Source organism: Mixophyes fleayi, chromosome 7, assembly GCF_038048845.1.
Source record: "Mixophyes fleayi isolate aMixFle1 chromosome 7, aMixFle1.hap1, whole genome shotgun sequence".
Taxonomy (NCBI): Eukaryota; Metazoa; Chordata; class Amphibia; order Anura; family Limnodynastidae; genus Mixophyes; species Mixophyes fleayi.
The window spans coordinates 142,140,092-142,165,681 of record NC_134408.1 but is presented as its reverse complement, the minus strand read 5'-3'; the positions used below and the strand labels follow the sequence as shown (position 1 = coordinate 142,165,681).

Here is a 25,590-nt window from a genome sequence, read left to right as displayed (position 1 = left end):
TGCTTGAGATCAAGACTACAAAATAAAAAAAACTTCTCAGTTTGTCAAGTGTTTGATTTTCCTTGCAATCTATTAAATTCCACACTTGGATGAATATGCTTGGACTGCAGTAAGTCTGCACAAGCAAGATGCTCAACATCTGAGGGTCTACATTTCTAGCCAAGATTAAGAAGACTTTCTCAGTTCTCTAAAACCAGTTTCTCTGATTCCCTCCAACCATGAAATTGCTTGTAACTGTGTGGACATTCATGCAGCTACAGTGTCACTATTGTATGTGTAATATGCGCTATACAGTTTGTGTGTATATATATATATATATATATATATATATATATATATATATATATATATATATATATACACAAGGTATTCCCCTTCTGGTTGCCTACTGACTCTCGAATCCTGCCTGCTTCGTTGTTGAAGTGAGTGGGGATGTGCTTTTCGTGTCCTCCTGGCTCCGCCCCCTCCTATATTAGGCCAGAATTGGTATTGTATAGCAGGGGGCATAGCCTCATGACACAATTAGCATGACCACGCCCCCAAGACACGGCCAACTTTGGAGTTCTCCTGGAGGGGTGTAAGTAGGAACAATTCAGACTTAATTTTAATATGATAATTGCTTGTTTTTTTGTTTATATAATATGGTCACACCTCTCCTGCACCCCCAGTTTTAAGTTCTTTGCCTTCATGGGATACTAGAACACAATGTTTTATAGTCTTTTTTTTTTTAAGTTTAAATGGATTTTATTAAAAAAAACAAAAACAGATTTAAGCATTTTTTTCTGGCAGGAGCGAACGGAGGATTGTCGGGGGGGGGGGGTGGTTTCCCCCCGACCCAAAAAAAACCCCACCCCTCGCGAGAGCTGCTGCATGCGCAGCAGCTCCGTTTCTTCAGCGCTGTCCTATACAGCAGCCGCGGCGCTGTCTAAGAAGCGTCCGCGGCGGTGCTGTATATACTACAGCACCGCGCGGACGCTTCTTTGACAGAGCCGCGGCTGCTGTATAGAACAGTGCAGCTATAGCGGCCACTTAGTTAGCGCAGGGGGGGGGGGGGGTTTCTGGAGACTCAGAAACCCCCCCTGCGTGCGCCACTGTCTGGTGCACTACTGCTTCCAGCAAGCCCTGGCAGGTAACAATGGTGTTGTTGTGCTGGTACTTGCCGTTTATCTATTTAAGACATTTTATTTTAAACCGCAAAGGTCCGTGCTGCTGTTACCTATGTGAAGGTGCATAAGCAGCAGTGATAACAATGCATCTTACCACCCTGATCTCAGATGACTTTCAGTGTATGTTAGAACAAATGCATTTATTCATTGTTCTCTTACATCCATAAGTTTCATTTCAGCCTGTCCTAAAATATGGAATTATTTCAAAGTGTCTGTTTGGTGTAATACTGGTGACAAATGGCTATATATTTGGATATGAGGTACAAATCTAGTTAAAATGTAATAATGCACAGGTTAAGAGACGTTTCACATGTTGCATCTCCATAAAATTGATTTACATGGAAGAATTGCCCAGTCTCCATTGACATGAATGTATCTGGCGTTCAGCATGTTTGTGAAGTATAGGCAAAGAAAATGCATGTGATGTTAATGTAGGCAGGGTGGTAAAAGGCCATACTATCAAATAGAACATCAATGCATTAATACTCTGCATGTCACTCTATCCTGGGGGACGAGGGCCGTGTAGAGGCTCATTCATCATCACAATGGACTCTATCTGTAGAGAAACGTTTATATTCCTATTGTAAAATAATTGCTCCCGGGCCACAAGATTACAGACTGCAGTCGTTTCATTTCAATGTTTGAGGAATCTTTTCATTTTAGGATACTGTCTGTCTGTGACACCCACAAATTAAAAGTAGGCTATGTGTCAAGCATATATTACTGGTGGAGATGGAGACAATATCTTGCAGTTTGCTCCTTCGAATTATTCCTTATATTGTTTCAAACAGAAAAAGTCATTTAGAAAGATGCTTTTGAGGGTGAAAAAATACAGTTTATCATGTAATTTAGTTTAATCTGTTGTAATATTGTTGATTTTGTAAAATAGAATATGCTCTTCAAATACAACATTTGAAACTGCAGTTTTTTAGCAAGTTAACAAATAATGAACAAAGTTTACCCAATAAACTCATCACCTAACAGATTCCAGGGGCTAAATTAAAGTTCGGATTTAGCAAGTCACCGATACTCTGCGACTTTTCTGGGAAAATTTAAAACGGCAATGGCTTTAAAGGCAAGTGTTGCGAAATCTGCACTATAATACATTGACCCCCAAGCCTTACTGAATTTCTGTCCTCATCACTAGATATGGAAATTAGGAGAGATATGCAGGAACAGTGGTCCTGTATAGAGTTATTGGCAGGAAAGGATCTCATGAACAGCCCTAGATATACAAGAAGCAAGTTATCACTCATTTCAGGGCTAATTGTGGTCTATATAACTTAAACGTGCAAAAGTTTATGATATCTTTCATTACAAACCTCTAGGTATCGTTCGCTTCGTAGTTTGGATAGAGAAATGTTCTGCAGATCTCTATTTTTATTATAATTATTTTTATTACTATGATCCTTTATTTATAAAGTGCCCACATATTTTGCAGAGCTGCTCATTGAAAGCATCCTGATAGTAATAAATAACATACAATGTATGAAATAGAAGGTATAGGTGCCGGTATCTGTGCTAGCTGTAATCGCTGTAATTCTGATCTTATGTGATTAATCTCATGAGGTTTATTGCCATTAGAAGCTTTCTATAGTTTTTATTTCAAATGATGAACATTTCCTGCCCAAGATAATCTAACATCAACGATTGTCACATTAAACTCTATCTATCTATCTATCTATCTATCTATCTATCTATCTATCTATATCTATCTATCTCCTATCTATCTATCTCCTATCTATCTATCTCCTATCTATCTATCTCTATCTATCTCTATCTATCTCCTATCTATCTATCTATCTATCTATCTATCTATCTCTATCTATCTCCTATCTATCTATCTATCTATCTATCTATCTCCTATCTATCTATCTATCTCTATCTATCTCTATCTATCTCCTATATATCTATCTATCTATCTATCTATCTATCTCCTATCTATCTATCTATCTCCTATCTATCTATCTATCTATCTATCTATCTCCTATCTATCTATCTATCTATCTATCTCTATCTATCTCATATCTATCTATCTATCTATCTCCTATCTATCTATCTATCTATCTATCTCCTATCTATCTATCTATCTATCTATCTATCTATCTCCTATCTATCTATCTATCTATCTCCTATCTATCTATCTCTATCTATCTCTATCTATCTCCTATCTATCTATCTCTCTATCTATCTCTATCTATCTCCTATCTATCTATCTATCTATCTATCTATCTATCTATCTATCTATCTATCTATCTCCTATCTATCTATCTATCTATCTCTATCTATCTCTATCTATCTCCTATATATCTATCTATCTATCTATCTATCTATCTATCTATCTATCTATCTATCTATCTATCTCTATCTATCTCATATCTATCTATCTATCTATCTCCTATCTATCTATCTATCTATCTCTATCTATCTCATATCTATCTATCTATCTATCTATCTATCTATCTATCTCTATCTATCTCATATCTATCTATCTATCTCTATCTATCTCATATCTATCTATCTATCTCTATCTATCTCTATTTCTATCTATCTCCTATCTATCTATCTATCTATCTATCTATCTATCTATCTCCTATCTATCTATCTATCTCCTATCTATCTCCTATCTATCTATCTATCTATCTCCTATCTATCTATCTATCTATCTATCTATCTATCTATCTATCTCCTATCTATCTATCTATCTCCTATCTATCTATCTATCTCCTATCTATCTATCTATCTATCTATCTATCTATCTGGTTTTACACAACACAACTCATTGATTAAGGTCATTTAAACCCAACTGGGGGCATTTATAAGATATAGTACAAAGGAAAAAGTTTGTCGATAGCAATCAGTCAAATTTTTGGCTTCCTTTCCTAAATACACTAGCATGAGATGGGTTGTTATAGGCAACTCTACATTTGTCCTTTGTGCCAAGTTCATAAATATCCCCCAATGTTTGATATTTGTAGCTTTCTAACTGTGTATTGAAACAAATACAATAATGTATTTATGTTTTCTCTTAGATGTGTAAATATATCAAAAAATGCTGAAGATGCTTTTGTGAATGACACTTACTGTAACCACCAAGAAATTCCCGCCACCAGACAAGACTGCACCCTTTCCTGCCCTGGTGAATGCGTAATGTCTAACTGGGGTCAGTGGAGCCAATGCCCAAAGGTGAGACATTCATTTCTCTACGATCCTTATGAATGTTAAAAAAATATGGCATTTTAAAAATGAACTTTAACATTTAAACAACATCACAGAATACTGCGATGTAATGAAAACAAATTTACTGCTAATATTACCTTTATGAATAATATTGAGAAAATCATGTTGCGCTATGTAGATATTCTTTTAACTAAGTTCTCTAACTTCCCAGGGGTGAATGTCGTGTGACCAAATGCTTAATTAAGCTTATCTTCACAATAAATACTTTGTTGTAAAAACGTTTTGATGAAATTATTTCTCTGCAAATTCTCTGACAAATTAAAGTTGTTGTTGTTATTACAAACACAGCATAATTTTACTGATTATTTTTTATGTTTGTGCTGTTCATTATTGCTTTATCTGTCTGGTCTAATTACCGGCAGTAAATAGGGATATGATTGTTTGAGTCTCCAACACCTTGAAAAGGCCCAAAACATGCCCAACCTGACACCTTATTCCATTATATAATGTTTATGATATCATAGGTCAGAGGTGACCCATCAACAGGGAGCAGTAGGTGTCTGAGGGCACTCTTACACTCAGGGCCACCTTAACAATAGTATGGGCCTCCGGGCACAGCAGTGCAGTGGGGCCCCTATATATAAATATATAAGTAAAAAAAAAAAAGGATTATATATACTTACCTTTCAATCGCGATGCGTTGAATCCTCTTCTGTGCTCCTCAATGCTGTGCTCGCAGTGAATGTCTGGCGTGATGACATCATCACGCCCCGACATTCACTGCGAGCGCATCACGGAAGAGAGGACCAGGGAGTGAGCCGGATCGTCACCTGACCTGAACGGTCAGGTGACCGCAAAAGGTAGGTTTCTTTTTTTTTTTTCTTTACAGGATTTTTTTTACAGCAGACCTGCCAAGGCCCCCTTTCCCCCTGGGCCCCCGGGCACCTGCCCATCGTGCCCAATGGGAAAGACGGCCCTGCTTACACTATGTAAGAAGTTGCAAATCAGTGGGCAAGAGCAACGTCAGAGCCAGGCCAGGTTGGCTACTGGTCAGACAGCGAGTTACCAAAACACAGCACATGTCAGGCAGGTAGTCAAATTCAACAAAGGCAAAATAATTTGTGCACCCAGGTATCAAACAAAAGCAAAATCACAGACGCCTCCTAATTGGCATGGCAAAATTTAAATAGGTGCACCTGCAGGACCCTCACATAAGTGCATTGAGCTCCCATTTTGCCTGTCAGAGGCAATAAGTGTGGATCCAGTTTGCTGCTAGTTTATGGAGCGGAATTAACTGTGTCATGGATGTCTTGTTCTCCGCAAATTACTAGAGAACCATTTACAAGACATAACTGAAGTTGGAGACAAGCCAGAGCTCAGGACCGACAGCTCAAAAATAATGTGTAAAAATAAGCTGCAAGTCAGGGTAACAGATAAACATGGACAGAAAGAAACAATCCTGAATAGTACTCTATAAGCCAGTGATGGCTAACCTGTGACACTCCAGGTGTTGTGAAACTACAAGCCCCAGCATGCTTTGCCAGATATCAGCTAGTTATCTACTGGCAAAGCATGCTGGGACTTGTAGTTTCACAACACCTGGAGTGTCACAGGTTAGCCATCACTGCTATAAGCTATGGAAACCTGTTGCTCAAACACAGAGCGATGCACTAATCAGACTTTTAACCCTATATCAGTGCACATCAAGCACGAAGCAATAAGCTGCAGGACTGGTATTTGCCAAAGAGGGGCAGTAGTGAGTCTGTCCCCACTGGAAGATGAGAGAACCACTATGTGATACAAATACAATAATAATGCTATAGTATAAATATAAGACAATATGCTAATATAACTAAGTTAAACAAAAAATAAAAATAGCAAAACAAAAAGCAAAATTTGCATGACCGCTGCCTAGCAATAGTTTCTTTTCTGACTATCAGACCGCAGGAAAATTATTTCAGCATTGGATTTCCTCTATAAAAATATATTTGTATAGAATCATTTTAGCACAGAAGCTCCTCATTGCTATTCTCCCAGCTCCTGAAATTAAATTGCACTGATGTTGTACACCTGACACTGCCGGAAATGTTCACTCTCTTTTCTTTACAACCAATTTGGATTCTGAGCGTATAAAACCAGCCTCTTGTTTGTCAAAAGCCGCTTCATTTTTTTTTGTGTCTGCATTTTTCCTGTATTGTGAAATTTCCATAAGATACATGGACACATTCATGAAGAAGACATAAGAAACATAGATGTCTTTTCTGTGTGTCCTCCCCCTGCCAGAGAGGATCAGCTGCATTAACATAAACAGGAGAATATGTTCCCGGGAAATGTAATGAATATGGATAAAAATAGAGATTGATGGCTTATTTGTACAGCGGGAGGCCTGTCACCTCTATCTTACATTTCCATTGTTCTAGACACGATGCTCTAAGCAGGACCTGAAAGGTACAGACATGTACAAGCTGCAACAGTTTTACTGCAGGCTGCACCAATTGCTAAAACTCAAGTGGTAATATGGGCTTCTCATACAATAACGATAATACAGCTGCAAGGGTAGTACACGCATTGAGTATTGGTGGATATGTGCTAATATCCAGAGGTCACAGGTTTTTATCCGGGCTTCTCCTAATACATCAAAGAGTTACCACCAGGATTTCTCTTGAGGTGCTATGTTACACTCTCTTACCTCTGACCTGCTGAGCCTCTGCTCGTTATATGTCTGATAATCACCTTCATTTCTGGCAAGAATTCTCCCGTGTTGCTACCCACTTATCGAATGCCTTACCAGGCCCCTTCAGATTCTCCCCCAGCACTCAAATCTTTAAACTCCATATGAAAACCCATCTCTTCATCTATATTTTATTACCCTACTCCTACCTATACTACTCACATTAATACACCCTCACACCTACCCTATTCCAACCTATACTACTCACACTAATACACCATCATACTTACCCTACTCCCACCTATACTACCCACACTAATAGACCTTCATACTTACCCTACTCCCACCTATACTACCCACACTAATGTACCCTCACACCTATCCTACTCCCACCTATACTACCCACACTAATAGACCCTTATACTTACCCTGCTCCTACCTATACTACTCTCACTAATACAACCTCACACCTACCCTACTCCCACCATACTACTCCCACTGATACACCCTCACACCTACCCTACTCCCACCTATACTACCCACACTAATACACCCTCACACCTACCCTACTCCCACCTATACTACCCACACCAATACACCGTCATACTTACCCTACTTCCACCTATACTACTCCCACTGATACACCCTCACACCTACCCTACTCCCACCTATACTACTCACACTAATACACCCTCACACCTACCCTACTCCCACCTATACTACCCACACTAATACACCCTCACACCTACCCTACTAGCACCTATCCTACTCACACTAATACACCCTCACACCTACCCTACTCCCACCTATACTACCCACACCAATACACTCTCACACCTACCCTACTCCCACCTATACTACTCACACTAGTACACCCTCATACTTACCCTACTCCCACCTATATTACTCACACTAATACACCCTCACACCTACCCTACTCCCACCTATACTACTCACACTAATACACCCTCACACCTACCCTACTAGCACCTATCCTACTCACACTAATACACCCTCACACCTACCCTACTCCGACGTGTACTACTCACACTAATACACCCTCACACCTACCCTACTCCCACCTATACTACTCACACTAATACACCCTCACACATACCCTCCTCCCACCTATACTACCCACACCAATACACTCTCACACCTACCCTACTCCCACCTATACTACTCACACTAGTACACCCTCATACTTACCCTACTCCCACCTATATTACTCACACTAATACACCCTCACACCTACCCTACTCCCACCTATACTACTCACACTAATACACCCTCACACCTACCCTACTAGCACCTATCCTACTCACACTAATACACCCTCACACCTACCCTACTCCGACGTGTACTACTCACACTAATACACCCTCACACCTACCCTACTCCCACCTATACTACTCACACTAATACACCCTCACACATACCCTCCTCCCACCTATACTACTCACACTAGTACACCCTCATACTTACCCTACTCCCACCTATACTACTCACATTAATACACCCTCATACTTACCCGACTCCACCTATACTACCTATACTAATACACCCTCACACCTACATTACTCCCACCTATACTACTCACACTAGTACACCCTCACACCTACCCTACTCCCACCTATACTACTCACATTAATACACCCTCATACTTACCCGACTCCACCTATACTACCTATACTAATACACCCTCACACCTACATTACTCCCACCTATACTACTCACACTAGTACACCCTCACACCTACCCTACTCCCACCTATACTACTCACACTAGTACACCCTCACACCTACCCTACTCCCACCTATACTACTCACACTAGTACACCCTCATACTTACCCTACTCCCACCTATACTACTCACACTAGTACACCCTTATACTTACCCTACTCCCACCTATACTACTCAAACTAGTACAGCATAATACTTACCCTACTCCCACCTATAATATTCTCACTAGTACACCCTCATACTTACCCTACTCCCACCTATACTACTCACACTAGTACACCCTCATACTTACCCTGCTCCACCTATACTACTCACACTAATACACCCTCACACCTACCCTACTCCCACCTATACTACTCACACTAGTACACCCTCATACTTACCCTACTCCCACCTATACTACTCACACCAATGCACCCTCACACCTACCCTACTCCCACCTATACTACTCACACTAGTACACCCTCATACTTATCCTACTCCCACCTATACTATTCACACTAATACACCCTCACACCTACCCTACTCCCACCTATACTACTCACACTAATGCACCCTCACACCTACCCTACTCCCCCTTATACTACTCACACTAGTACACCCTCATACTTAACCTACTCCCACCTATACTACTCACACTAATGCACCCCCACACCTACCCTACTCCCACCTATACTACTCACACTAATGCACCCTCACACCTACCCTACTCCCCCTTATACTACTCACACTAGTACACCCTCATACTTAACCTACTCCCACCTATACTACTCACACTAATACACCCTCACACCTACCCTACTCCCACCTATACTACTCACACTAATGCACCCTCACACCTACCCTATTCCCACCTATACTACTCACACTAGTACACCATCATACTTACCCTACTCCCACCTATACTACTCACACTAGTACACCCTCACACCTACCCTACTCCCACCTATACTACTCACACTAGTACACCCTTATACTTACCCTACTCCCACCTATACTACTCAAACTAGTACAGCATAATACTTACCCTACTCCCACCTATAATATTCTCACTAGTACACCCTCATACTTACCCTGCTCCCACCTATACTACTCACACTAATGCACCCTCATACTTACCCTGCTCCACCTATACTACTCACACTAATACACCCTCACAGCTACCCTACTCCCACCTATACTACTCACACTAGTACACCCTCATACTTACCCCACTCCCACCTATACTACTCACACCAATGCACCCTCACACCTACCCTACGCCCACCTATACTACTCACACTAGTACACCCTCATACTTATCCTACTCCCACCTATACTATTCACACTAATACACCCTCACACCTACCCTACTCCCACCTATACTACTCACACTAATGCACCCTCACACCTACCCTACTCCCCCTTATACTACTCACACTAGTACACCCTCATACTTAACCTACTCCCACCTATACTACTCACACTAATGCACCCCCACACCTACCCTACTCCCACCTATACTACTCACACTAATGCACCCTCACACCTACCCTACTCCCCCTTATACTACTCACACTAGTACACCCTCATACTTAACCTACTCCCACCTATACTACTCACACTAATACACCCTCACACCTACCCTACTCCCACCTATACTACTCACACTAATGCACCCTCACACCTACCCTATTCCCACCTATACTACTCACACTAGTACACCATCATACTTACCCTACTCCCACCTATACTACTCACACTAGTACACCCTCACACCTACCCTACTCCCACCTATACTACTCACACTAGTACACCCTTATACTTACCCTACTCCCACCTATACTACTCAAACTAGTACACCATAATACTTACCCTACTCCTACCTATAATATTCTCACTAGTACACCCTCATACTTACCCTGCTCCCACCTATACTACTCACACTAATGCACCCTCATAATTACCCTGCTCCACCTATACTACTCACACTAATACACCCTCACACCTACCCTACTCCCACCTATACTACTCACACTAGTACACCCTCATACTTACCCTACTCCCACCTATACTACTCACACCAATGCACCCTCACACCTACCCTACTCCCACCTATACTACTCACACTAGTACACCCTCATACTTATCCTACTCCCACCTATACTATTCACACTAATACACCCTCACACCTACCCTACTCCCACCTATACTACTCACACTAATGCACCCTCACACCTACCCTACTCCCCCTTATACTACTCACACTAGTACACCCTCATACTTAACCTACTCCCACCTATACTACTCACACTAATGCACCCCCACACCTACCCTACTCCCACCTATACTACTCACACTAATGCACCCTCACACCTACCAAACCCCCCCTTATACTACTCACACTAGTACACCCTCATACTTAACCTACTCCCACCTATACTACTCACACTAATACACCCTCACACCTACCCTACTCCCACCTATACTACTCACACTAATACACCCTCACACCTACCCTACTAGCACCTATCCTACTCACACTAATACACCCTCACACCTACCCTACTCCGACGTGTACTACTCACACTAATACACCCTCACACCTACCCTACTCCCACCTATACTACTCACACTAATACACCCTCACACATACCCTCCTCCCACCTATACTACCCACACCAATACACTCTCACACCTACCCTACTCCCACCTATACTACTCACACTAGTACACCCTCATACTTACCCTACTCCCACCTATATTACTCACACTAATACACCCTCACACCTACCCTACTCCCACCTATACTACTCACACTAATACACCCTCACACCTACCCTACTAGCACCTATCCTACTCACACTAATACACCCTCACACCTACCCTACTCCGACGTGTACTACTCACACTAATACACCCTCACACCTACCCTACTCCCACCTATACTACTCACACTAATACACCCTCACACATACCCTCCTCCCACCTATACTACTCACACTAGTACACCCTCATACTTACCCTACTCCCACCTATACTACTCACACTAGTACACCCTCATACTTACCCTACTCCCACCTATACTACTCACACTAGTACACCCTTATACTTACCCTACTCCCACCTATACTACTCAAACTAGTACAGCATAATACTTACCCTACTCCCACCTATAATATTCTCACTAGTACACCCTCATACTTACCCTACTCCCACCTATACTACTCACACTAGTACACCCTCATACTTACCCTGCTCCACCTATACTACTCACACTAATACACCCTCACACCTACCCTACTCCCACCTATACTACTCACACTAGTACACCCTCATACTTACCCTACTCCCACCTATACTACTCACACCAATGCACCCTCACACCTACCCTACTCCCACCTATACTACTCACACTAGTACACCCTCATACTTATCCTACTCCCACCTATACTATTCACACTAATACACCCTCACACCTACCCTACTCCCCCTTATACTACTCACACTAGTACACCCTCATACTTAACCTACTCCCACCTATACTACTCACACTAATGCACCCCCACACCTTCCCTACTCCCACCTATACTACTCACACTAATGCACCCTCACACCTACCCTACTCCCCCTTATACTACTCACACTAGTACACCCTCATACTTAACCTACTCCCACCTATACTACTCACACTAATACACCCTCACACCTACCCTACTCCCACCTATACTACTCACACTAATGCACCCTCACACCTACCCTATTCCCACCTATACTACTCACACTAGTACACCATCATACTTACCCTACTCCCACCTATACTACTCACACTAGTACACCCTCACACCTACCCTACTCCCACCTATACTACTCACACTAGTACACCCTTATACTTACCCTACTCCCACCTATACTACTCAAACTAGTACAGCATAATACTTACCCTACTCCCACCTATAATATTCTCACTAGTACACCCTCATACTTATCCTGCTCCCACCTATACTACTCACACTAATGCACCCTCATACTTACCCTGCTCCACCTATACTACTCACACTAATACACCCTCACAGCTACCCTACTCCCACCTATACTACTCACACTAGTACACCCTCATACTTACCCTACTCCCACCTATACTACTCACACCAATGCACCCTCACACCTACCCTACGCCCACCTATACTACTCACACTAGTACACCCTCATACTTATCCTACTCCCACCTATACTATTCACACTAATACACCCTCACACCTACCCTACTCCCACCTATACTACTCACACTAATGCACCCTCACACCTACCCTACTCCCCCTTATACTACTCACACTAGTACACCCTCATACTTAACCTACTCCCACCTATACTACTCACACTAATGCACCCCCACACCTACCCTACTCCCACCTATACTACTCACACTAATGCACCCTCACACCTACCCTACTCCCCCTTATACTACTCACACTAGTACACCCTCATACTTAACCTACTCCCACCTATACTACTCACACTAATACACCCTCACACCTACCCTACTCCCACCTATACTACTCACACTAATGCACCCTCACACCTACCCTATTCCCACCTATACTACTCACACTAGTACACCATCATACTTACCCTACTCCCACCTATACTACTCACACTAGTACACCCTCACACCTACCCTACTCCCACCTATACTACTCACACTAGTACACCCTTATACTTACCCTACTCCCACCTATACTACTCAAACTAGTACACCATAATACTTACCCTACTCCTACCTATAATATTCTCACTAGTACACCCTCATACTTACCCTGCTCCCACCTATACTACTCACACTAATGCACCCTCATAATTACCCTGCTCCACCTATACTACTCACACTAATACACCCTCACACCTACCCTACTCCCACCTATACTACTCACACTAGTACACCCTCATACTTACCCTACTCCCACCTATACTACTCACACCAATGCACCCTCACACCTACCCTACTCCCACCTATACTACTCACACTAGTACACCCTCATACTTATCCTACTCCCACCTATACTTTTCACACTAATACACCCTCACACCTACCCTACTCCCACCTATACTACTCACACTAATGCACCCTCACACCTACCCTACTCCCCCTTATACTACTCACACTAGTACACCCTCATACTTAACCTACTCCCACCTATACTACTCACACTAATGCACCCCCACACCTACCCTACTCCCACCTATACTACTCACACTAATGCACCCTCACACCTACCAAACCCCCCCTTATACTACTCACACTAGTACACCCTCATACTTAACCTACTCCCACCTATACTACTCACACTAATACACCCTCACATCTACCCTACTCCCACCTATACTACTCACACTAATGCACCCTCACACCTACCCTATTCCCACCTATACTACTCACACTAGTACACCATCATACTTACCCTACTCCCACCTATACTACCCACACTAATAGACCCTCATACTTACCCTACTCCCACCTATACTACCCACACTAATACACCCCCACACCTACCCTACTCCCACCTATAAATAAAAATTGGTTTCTAATCAAGCCCTACTGTGCTCAGTGTTATCTCTGAATCAGAACGCTGTCCTATCCTCAGCAATTCTAATAATCCATGTCTCAATTACCAGGTCTGTCTTGGGAAAGCCAAGACACTCACTCAGAGGCACCATGTTTGCCACTGTTGTCTATGAAAAGATGTTGTGTCAGCACCACCCACTGTCTGATAAACGGTACTGCACCAAAACGCAATTTCAATCAGATGTTGATTTTTTGTGACAAATGTTGGGTGGTGAATGGCTAAAGACTATTTAATAATATATATATATATATATATATATATATATATATATATATATATAGAGCTATAGCAGCTCATGCAAGAAAAATCTGTGTGTGAACTATATCTCTGTAAGGTGTCATATTAATTTATTATTCAGTAGATGGTGAAGGTTGGAGAAATGTACCTATAGTTCAGGATGTTAAGGCTCTCTCCCAGTCTACTGCCCCTTATATCTCTAACCTCCTCTCCATTCACACTCCTGCCCGCTCCCTGCACTCAGCCAATGATCGCCGCCTCTCCTCCACCCTGGTCACCTCTTCCCACTCTAGAATACAAGACTTCTCCCGAGCTGCCCCCCTTCACTGGAACGACCTCCCTCGCTCCATCCGTCTCTCTCCTACTCTGTGCTCCTTCAAGCGGGCTTATAAAACTCACCTGTTCCTTAAGGCCTACCAACCATCCACTTAACCTCTCACCCTTCTGTTTCTCCCCTGGCTCCTTTTTACTCTCCCCTTTGCTTCACTGGCTCCCTCTTGTGCCTGATTTTGTCTACCCTCCCTTAGGATGTGAGCTCGTATGAGCAGGGCCCCTCTCCCCTCCTGTCTCCAGACCTGTTCTTCCGCTCCGTCCTTACAGTATTTGCCTGCCTGGAGTTTCTGAAGTTCTGGTACTTTGTGTTTATTGTTTTGTATTGTTCTACCCTGTATAGTCTACTGTTTGTACCATGAACGGCGCTGCGGATACCTTGTGGGGCCTAACAAATAAACGATAATAATGATAATAATAATGTTATATTAGATGACAGTGATGGGTATTGTATTGGTATGGAGGGGTGTGATTTTACCTGTGGACTTGGGAGGGGCACTTTATATTGTAATCTGAGGCACAGTGCCAACTTTAAAAATGTACCCTGCAGGAGATCAAGTGGAAAGTATAGGAAAGGGGATGGTAGTACCGCAAATTGCATAATTTTGGGCCACCCCAACGATCGCGCCGAATCGCACCATTGTGGCCCCCATTCGTCCCACTTCACTAGGAAAGGCATGCTCTCTAAGGGATCCAAGAGAACTACCCAAAATTCGGGTGTCTCCCGGATATTTTGGGAGTATAAGCAAGAAGGAGCACAACTCTACAAAATGTTTAATGTAAGGCATGCCTTTTCCAGGGATCGTAGTGCCAAATCTACCTGAGTCCTTTAAGAATAAGCTCAATCATTGGAAACCACATAAAGGTGAAATTGAAATTATACTCTATATACAGACACTAAATAGGACTATGAAAAGAAAATGCTGACATACAGTATATATAGAAACGTTTAGATGGCAGATAAAAGTCAATTAGCCCCTCTAGACTCCCCATTCCTCTTACTAACGATATATTCTCAGGATTGACTCAGTGAATTCCTTTATTTTCCTTTTTTTCATTAACACCTAATGAAATTACATTCATACTGTATTGATCGCCATTTCACAATCCCTTCTACGTAGTAGTATATATAATATGTATAATCTATAATAAGTTAAATATATTTAATTATGTTGAACCAATTTCAGGATACCTATTTAATTTGTGTATGTTTGGTTTGTCTGCTTGTTTCTGTTTATCAGTCTAGAGCAATTCATTGAGTTGCCGGCATCTGCTTTGGGTATTTATTGAGCTGGGGAACGCGGGAAGTTAATTAGTCACTAGAGAACATGCAATGAAACAGGGAAGGAGAGTGAATTACATTTTCAGACATTTAATAAGCGTCAGCTCAGATTGTTAATCGCTTGCTCTGTGTCCTGGTTATTGGAAAGTAAATGGGCATGGGGATAGCTGCATTGCTGTAACAAATACATAGATGTATATTTAAGTTAGATTGCAGTCCCGCACGTCTAGAACTCAGTATAGTGGTGTAAAACTATGTGCACAGTGGTCATATAGAAGATAGTGCTGAAAAATTGTCTGGTTATCACATTTTCCCATTTTTTAATGAACGTTTAGGAGTGCAGTGCATAGGCAAACCGAGGGGGGGTGTTCCTAGTGCCTGGAAACCTCCCTCCAAGCCTGGGGCACTGTATAATTGAGGTGGCTGGACCCTGCCCCTGCTTCACACGGCTCTGCTTGAAAAGGGAGAGCTGTGTGCACCGAACAGTTGTCCACGCAGCATTGCCTATGTATATTATGGAGATAGAAAGAGTTGGAGAGCAGCCAAGCACTGTCTAATATTATAGCCACGCCTCCATGCATGCTGGTCACGCCCACTGGCTGCGTGGTGTGGAAACCTCCCTCTACAAATCCTGCGTTTACCCCTGCGGTGCTCTTGGTTCTGAGGCCATGCTCCGAGATTTAACAGATTTTAACAATATTTTTCCCTGCTGTTACTGATGTTTGGCATTCCTCCAGAAACACAGTTCCAGAGAACATACAAGAAGTTACTTATTACAGCAATTAGATGTGCTTTTTATTCTTATTAAGCACAGCTGCAACACAATTATCAACAATTAGTGTTTAAAAAAAAGAAATGTTTTAAGGCTTAAAAAAGTGCACAACCAAAGTCACTAATAAACTGTAGCGTACCTCCAAACTGTACCGATTTGGGTGGGTCACTGCCGAATTGTGGACCTAGAAAGGGGTGGGGCTTACAGCAAAGTGGGTGAGGTTTCACCAAAATGGGTATATTGGGTTGATTTGGGACAGGGTTTGGGCAATTTGGGGATGGGGCTTATTTTGTCCCAAGTTCGCACGGATAAATGTTGAGAGAAGCTGTTGGAGAACAGACAAAGGAGCAAATTCACACAGAAATGGTGAATTTTGCTCAAAAATGGACGGTTTGGGTAGATCAGGGGAGGGGCATATATTGTCCCAATTTTGCATGTTTAAATGTCGGGAGTTATGAAGGAAGCTTTTATAAAGATAGATGCAGTGACATTGCTACAAGTGGCTTAGAGTAAAGAGGACACTTTTTCTATAGAATTCTGCGAATCCTGTCTCCGCATTGTCCCGTTTTGGCATAATCACCCCTCACTGCAGTGATTTTTTTGCACAATGGTCTGTAATTATGCTCCCTTAGCAATAGTTTAGGTCCACCCTTTTTCACCAATCCACGACCTCAAGTTTCACCCAAATATATGACAGTTGTGGTACAAACCCAACATTTTTAAACTTACTACGCAGATTCTATAGGAATAAATATTGATACAAGAATTGCACCTTCATTGTACAATCTGATTGTCAGCTCCATTGTCAGACAAATTGCTCAGACCCCACTGCAATTTTTAATACTTATTTTTTTATTAATTCTGCTCTTTCTTCCACCTGATCTTTTTTTCCCCCTTGTGATATTGTGCCCCCTTCCCAACTTGTGTTATCAGCACCCCTACTGGCCACCCCTAGTTATAACCACTGATCTTGAGCTCTGTCCATGGTTCTGAGATTTGTAAATATGTACATCTGGGAATACCTTCTAGTATTGCAGAGACTGAATGTGCTGATCATGATATTAACAATTCTTCTACTTGTTTTTTTCCCATCAGTTTTGTGACTCCTCTTCAGTGAGGTCAAGGACAAGATTTCCACTGAGATTACCTACTACCATAAAGTTCTGTCCTGAGGACTCCGAAACGGAGCCGTGTATTCTGAACAGTAATTGTTTCCACTATCAGTATAATGTCACAGGTACGAGTGCACCCCCCGGTTATTATAATCTCTACTAGGACTGGCTTATAGCTTCCTCTAGAGACCTACAGTGTCTGTCACGGTGACTAGTACATTGAATGTACCCATTCATTATTCATTCACTTCATTGTCTATATATTAAAGACGATGTATCATCTTTCTACCGCTGGCATTTGGAGCAGAGTTTATTGAGCTAATTTAACTGTATAATGGATTGATCTTCAAAGATTCTTCTGCAGAACAGAGCTTATGGAAATCCTTGCTGTGCTGGAGGTGTGTAGGTATTTACTGCACACCCATGATTAAATGACAATGCATTTTTAGATTTGTATGGTCAGCAGTTTGCCTAGCTAGCTTAGACTTTACCCTGCACTTGCTAAGGAGAAATCTGCCACTGACATTCTACTATCTCAGAAGAATGTAAGATAGAGATGCACCTCCCTCCTAAAAGGGCAAACTGCTACCCAAGGGGTGAAAGAGAGAGTAGAGGACATATGTAGTAAAGTATAAACTCTCCAGTTATTTTAGGTATATTATGTAGTTTATTTGGCATATATTAATCTTAAATAAAGATGCTCACTGACCCCTGTGAACTGGTTTTGGTTTTGGATCTGGTTTAGCTTCGTGTTTTGGTTTTGGTTTTGGCAAAGCCGCCCTCGTGTGTTTTGGTTTTGGATTTTTTTAAAAATCCTAAAATATGCTAAAATAACATAATTTTGCTATTTTTTTGTTCCTACATTATTATTAACACTAATTTCAAGTAATTTGCAGTCAATTTTGACCACCTCACTGGTCACATTATTATTTTCATACACTTTGATTCAAGATCCGATGACGTCACAATGACGTTTTGCCTTGTTTTCAATTCTGAGGCGGCTCGGTACTCTAATCTGCTAAATTTGGGTATGTTCGGTTCTCGGGGAACTGAGCCTGAACATCTCTAATCTTAAATAGTGACTTTTTAATTTTCCAATAATTAATTTTAAAACTTTTGGTTACCTCACTGACTATGTACCCGTGTTTGAATTTACCAAGCTGTGCAGGGTATTTCTATAAGCTGGTATACATGCGTGTCACTTCTCTGATCTCTGCCCTGGCCCTGAGTGATTCATGATAGAGAAGCACCGCTATGCCTATGCTAGCCAGCTTTATAATGACAGACACACAGATAAGGGGCGCTAGTCCAACTAGAATGTCCGATGAAAAATGCTGCTTATCTAAGCAGGATCTGGACCTGCTGGTATAAACAAACTAAACAAACAAATAAGATAGGGCAATTCTCAAATCGGCACAATTATTTAATATTCATATATATAAAATCAATATAAATCTATATCATTATGAGCATAAATATGCATATGAATAATTCCAATACATACTGGATTCCTAATAAACAAACGTAGTATATGGTACATATATGCAATCAGTAATTCAATTAAAAAAGTGTCATGACAACACCTGATTCAAAAAATACCACCATGGAGTAAAGTTCACCTGAGTTCAGCAACACCCAGTATATCGATGAAAAAATGCCACTGTATTCAAAGGAGATTTGTAGAGTGGAGCCTCACATCCATATATGTGGAAAATAACAACCTCCTAATTATTATCTCCTCTGTCAATGTACAGAACCTGGGTGGTATACAGCGCTATGGATTTGTAGGTGAGCCTGTATTGTCAGCACATGTGCTGTATTCGACAGCTTACGCTTCCCATTAAGGGTTTGCTTGTTTAATATTGAAACTTATCAGCCCACCTGCAACACTGATTGAATGAAAGCATGTAGCGAGGTAATATGAGTAAATTTGTATTTCAAGTCATGCGCTGTATACGGGCACTCCGATGTTCAGCATTAAAGTATGTCAACCCGCCTGTGGTTCTGGTATGAAGTTGGGGCGTATATTGTCAGCCCGTGTGACATAGACACTGATCTCCACTTGCTGCAGGAGATATATCTGTATATACTATAAACGTATCATCAATGACAGCATAGCTGGTAGAAAATTCAAGTCCTACCCCGGGGTATGTCCAGTGAAAGCTGTCCAGATCTCCAGTGTGTATCATCCAGTATGTACGGTCTGTAATCGGACTGACGCGTTTCTCAGCAATCTATTGCCGTTTCATCAGAGGCAAAACTCTTTGCCAAAATTTTGTGCCAAAATATTTGGAGCTATTCATTATGCCCTTTATCCTGACCAAACCTCAAGAGAACCAGTCCCAAAGCATGAATCTGCCACCACCATACTTCTCAGTAGATATGGCGTTCTTTGGCTTGTCTTTGCGCCAAACATATCTTTTAGAATTAATACCCAAAGTCCTTTGGGTTGCCCCCTTGATGAGTTTTCTCCTTGTCCTGTCATCAACTTTGGAGGGAGCGTCCTGATCTTCTTGTCCCTGTCGTGCCACATTTTCTTGCTTATTGATGAACACTGTGTATGGTATTGGGTAGGTCGTCTCCCTTCTCAACTGTACTTCCTTTTCTTGCCCCGGCTAGTTCTTCGATCGGGCATACATGGCCAGAGGGCAGGTTGACAGCAATGCCTCTTAAAAGTGTGGACCATGGTCTCAGCTCTCAAATAGCCTCCGATGTGTTGGAAACCGGAGTCTTTATAGACACTCTTTGTAGACACCCTGGTCCTGACGTGACCTACTAGATCTGATAGTCACCAAGAGGTTTACAGAGACAAAAAATGTTGAACAGAAAACTTGATTACATGATTATTACTGTGCAAAAAGAGAAAAACAACTGGGCTGTTAATTTGACAAATGTTAAGTAATTACAATGAAGCTTTTCCACATTTTTCATGATTAATATTCTTCCACGTTGTATCTTCTTGCCAGTAATGTGACACTTAATTGTCCGTAGCAATATATTCTCTGAACCTGTAAAATCAGTAGTATAATTTTCAGAATCAGTGTGTAGTCATTAACTGGTTTAATGATGCCGTCTGAGAAGAATTTTTAATTGTACATTTCTTATGCCCATTAATGCACCCAATACACGCATCATTACGCGTTGTCCTTGACACATTAATATTTGTCCATACCTGAAAAACTTTGATGACATTAGAACTTGACGTGGTACAGTTTGCAGCCTTCGTTCTCCACTGCAGAGGACACAGTTCTTACTAGACGAAGGCCGAAGGTGTGTCATATTTAAGTCCTGACAGTGTATAAAACTTTAGCATACCCTGTAGTCAGAGAATAAATATCAAACTCTCTTATCCCTGAGCTTGTGCTAATAAACTTTCCCCTCTACCTGCTTTCCTGGCTGTGCAGGGATTCGCAGAGAAGCCCTGCTGGTATAATACAAGTCCTCATTCATGCATAAAATCCTCTTGGGAGATAATTTGTGCATTCAATTGTGCAAACGCATCTAGAGCACTTAATAAGGGTATTCCTTGCAAAGTAGGCGCAACAGTGTGGAACAGTACAGGAAAGAGATTTCATTTGCGGAGCAGGATTGATGACATGGATAAAGGGGTGGAGAGTGCGCAAATTAGGGACATTCCTTGCTTTGGGGAAGAGCGCACATTATTTCCCCTCCAAAAAAGGACTTTATTTCGGCATCATTTCTGAGCTGCTGGAGTTCAGGTCTCATCCTATATTTTTAATGAGATGCATTTTGCATCGTTCAATTAGACTTTGGTGGTGAAACGCGTTTCTAGGGGATCTTAGCTCAATGTAAAAAAAAAAAAGCTTCAAAACACACAAAAGATCCACATGTAGTAAAGATGGTCCAGACGTGGCGTTTACACTGTTGCACAGTGCGCCTCTTCAGCGGTTTCCGCCTCTCCGTAGACCTAGGTGCACTTCTAGTTTATGGATACGTCTCCCAAGACCGAAGAGTGGGGTGTACCTTGATGTTACATTCTGTATGTCCCCCAGACGGGAGTCATTAGTGAAGAGCTTAAGGGTTAATACTAACTATGTAGTTTTTATATATAACGGTCCTATAAGTAAAGTCAATATTACATTAATAAAACAAGGAACATAACTGAATTAATGACTTGTACAGAGCTGAACTTGAATTAGTAGACGGTATATTCAGGAGACTCCAGAATTTCAGGTAGTTCTTCCGAACTACCTGGAGGGCAGGCTGCCCTCCTGGATCCTGCCCACAGTTATCACTTCACACCCCTTCTGGGATCTCCGGGAACTGTGGCGAGGAGGCAGTGAGTCTACACGGCTGGTATTTACAAAGGGGAATTTAGTGCACCAATATGACTGTGCCCGCAGGCTTCAACTATGTAAATTCAGCCCTGCTTGGATTTTTGCTAAAGTGTAAAAAAAAATATTTATTTTTTTAGTGCCCCCACATACCACTTAATGACTTCACGTCACATTTTATGAAGCAGAACCTATTAAAACAAAATTCAGACATTTTTTTTGCTTATAGCAACAGATTTTTAATTAAAATGCAAATTACCGTATTTAACATAATTATGAAACAATGATAAAATGTAATTAATTTGGTGTAATTGTTTAATTATGGGTAATCCGCCATCCATTACCATCCACTCTAATCATTATTACAATATTCCTGTACCGCATCTGTCGTTACCTTGTGCTGTTATCAACCACGCTGTGCAAAGCTCACTCCTTTTCGCTGAGATAGCTTATGTCAGTCGGATCTGGGCTCGTTTTCATAGCATTACATTTAAGTGCAAAATATTCACTAAACCATAGCAAATAATCACACATGCTGTCATTGTGTACTTTACACTAGCCAGATACAATCTAATTGCTGACTGGTTGCTGTGATAAAGTGCAACAATAAATCAACCCTATTGTTTTTGAATTTTAAAAGATCTGGTACGGTGGCACAGTGGCTAGCATTGCTGTCTCACAGCGCTGGGACCATGACTTTGGTTCTGAACAGACGCTATCTGTTTGTGAATTTAGACTGTAAGCTCCACTGATGCGAAGGATTAAACCTATTCTGTGTAATATGCTGGTTCTACATAATTTAAAGGGTAGTAAAAACTTAAAAACATTTTTAAAGCGCAAGTTAACTTTAATAAAATACTAACAACATTCACAAATGCATCTAAATGTGTAAAGAGTTTATCAAAATGGCTGATAACAGAAGACAGTAGCATGTACCAAGATAGATGAGGTTAATTCACTGTCAAACATTTTATATCCTATAAGAACTATAATCCTACTCAGATGGTTAGATGCGCAGCTGCGGTCATAATACGTCACCCTTCTGCCCCCAATGGAGGGCCAGGCAGATAGTTTGAATACGCCAACCTCGGTACCCCTGGGGAAGATGTGAGAGAGCCCAGGCTAACGTGTATGATACTTGTGAGCTGAAATAAAAATGTAAATATTAGAGATGCTCAGGCTCGGTTCCTCTAGAACCGAACACACCCAAACTTAGGGGATCCGAGTACTGAGCCGAGCTAGCTCGGTACTTTCACGTGCCCTCAGAATTGAAAATGAGGCAAAACGCCATTGTGACGTTGTCGGATCTCGCGAGATTTGAATTCCTTTTTAAGACCCAACATAGCGAGAAGTGGGAGGGAGGGCGGACCCCCATTTTTCTTTTCTGCCACTGCTGTGTGCCAATGTGTCCTGGATGTGCTAGGAACTGCCGTGTGTTTGTGTCATTGCTCTGTCGCTTACCATCCAGCCAGGTCGCTGCAGTATTTGTCTGAAAGTGTATGAAAATAATATTGTGACCTGTGGTCAAAATTGACTGCAAATGACTTGAAATTGTTTTTATTGAGGTTAATAATAATGTAGGAACAAAAAAAGAGCAAAAATATGTGATTTTAGCATATTTTAGCATTTTTTCTAAAAAAAAATCCAAAACCAAAACCAAAACACACGAGGGCTGTTTTGCCAAAACCATAACCAAAACACAAAGCTAATCCAAATCCAAAACCAAAACCAGTTCATAGGGGTCAGTGAGCATCTATAGTAAATATATGTTTTTAATACCACCAATATTTTCTTTCAAAAGTGTGGACTTTCCCATCAAGAGAAGTCAATGGAGTATAATTGCTAAACTGCACTCTTGCCTATAGCAACCAATCAGATTCTAGTTAGCATTTATTTAGTACATTCTACAAACTGATAACTAGAATCTGATTGGTTGCTATTGGCAACATCTCCACTTTTACAAACCCGCAGTTTAGTAAATATACCCCAATGTCTCCAATATTAATCTCTTGCCTTGGTCTTGTTTCCTTTACTCACAGCATTGGGGATTCTGGGAGAGAGGCTCCAGTAATGTTAGAGGAGGCAGAAAGTGATTTCAGTTATTTCAGACTCAAGTGGTACTTAGGGGTCACTGATGCAGTAAATAGGAATAATATATTGTGGGCTCTGTATGTAAATGGGTTTTGCTGCTTGTTTCAGAGTGGAGCACCTGTCAGCTCAGTGGGAACGCTGTTTGTGGAGAAGGAATGAAGACTCGGCTGTTAGACTGCACCCGCAGCGATGGGAAGTCTGTAACAATGTCTTATTGTGAGCAGGTAATGTTTAGGGTACAGACGTGGCCCAGGTCGCCTCTCTTATCCCATACTTGCCAACTTTTCCTTGTTGGCTTCAGGGAGAACCCGGGGGAGGTGGACGTGCAGGGGTGGAGCTTGATGAATTGCATCTTTTTAGCCCCACCCCTAAATGATTGTCACAATTGTGGCCAATTACAGCAGGAGGTAGGGCTAAGATTACGTGATATTTGCGTCATTAAGCCCCACCTCCGTCACTTATCTAGAACCAGGAGGTTGCCCTGCTCTCCCGGGAGCCCAGGAGGTCTCCCAGAATTGCAATCACATATAAAAGAAGTTAAAAACAAGGAGACCAAACATCATATTTTACTGGGTATACCCGTTTTGAAATCCAATCAAAACTGTTTTCTTCTCCCACAGTCAGATGGATTTAACTTACTGGCTTTTGCACACCGACCTGCAACTTTTACTAACTGCATTCATTTTATTTCCTCCAGCTTCTGTGTCCTTCAGCTGTGTAGATATATCATTATGCAGAGTTGTTTATCTTCATTGCCTTGGGATATGACAAACACTTTTACCTTCCACCAATCTATTCAGAATATGGGAAACAGTTAACTGGTGCAAACAGAGCCCTTTACCCCTGCTCACTACACGCTATTCTCCTAGCTTATGCTGAGTTTAACATTTCGTTTCGGTACTGCAGTTATTTATTTATTCTCTTTTCGCCATCCAGCTAGGATTGAAGAAGCCTGAAAAAATGAGCCTTCGATGTCTGGTGGAATGCACGATTGACTGTCACGTTTCTGATTGGTCAGCCTGGTCTCTTTGCTCACAAACTTGTGGCTTTGGAGGTGATTTTTTGAAACAATAAAGTTGTTGTAGATTGAATCTGACACTACACTGAT

General features: G+C 41.6%; 1 protein-coding gene across 5 annotated transcripts in view; it reads left to right on the top strand.

Moving 5' to 3' along the window:
• Positions 1-25,590, top strand: part of THSD7B (thrombospondin type 1 domain containing 7B) — a 303,781-nt gene that overhangs the window by 224,970 nt on the left and 53,221 nt on the right. For all 5 annotated transcript variants that reach the window (XR_012678316.1, XM_075180948.1, XM_075180947.1 and 2 more), the window contains exons 17-20: positions 4,199-4,352; positions 18,080-18,221; positions 24,591-24,706; positions 25,419-25,536. Coding sequence is in view for 4 of the 5 variants with exons in the window: in XM_075180948.1 (XP_075037049.1) it covers positions 4,199-4,352; positions 18,080-18,221; positions 24,591-24,706; positions 25,419-25,536 (530 nt within the window). In the remaining variant the exon portion in view is untranslated. The remainder of the gene's footprint in view (positions 1-4,198; positions 4,353-18,079; positions 18,222-24,590; positions 24,707-25,418; positions 25,537-25,590) is intronic.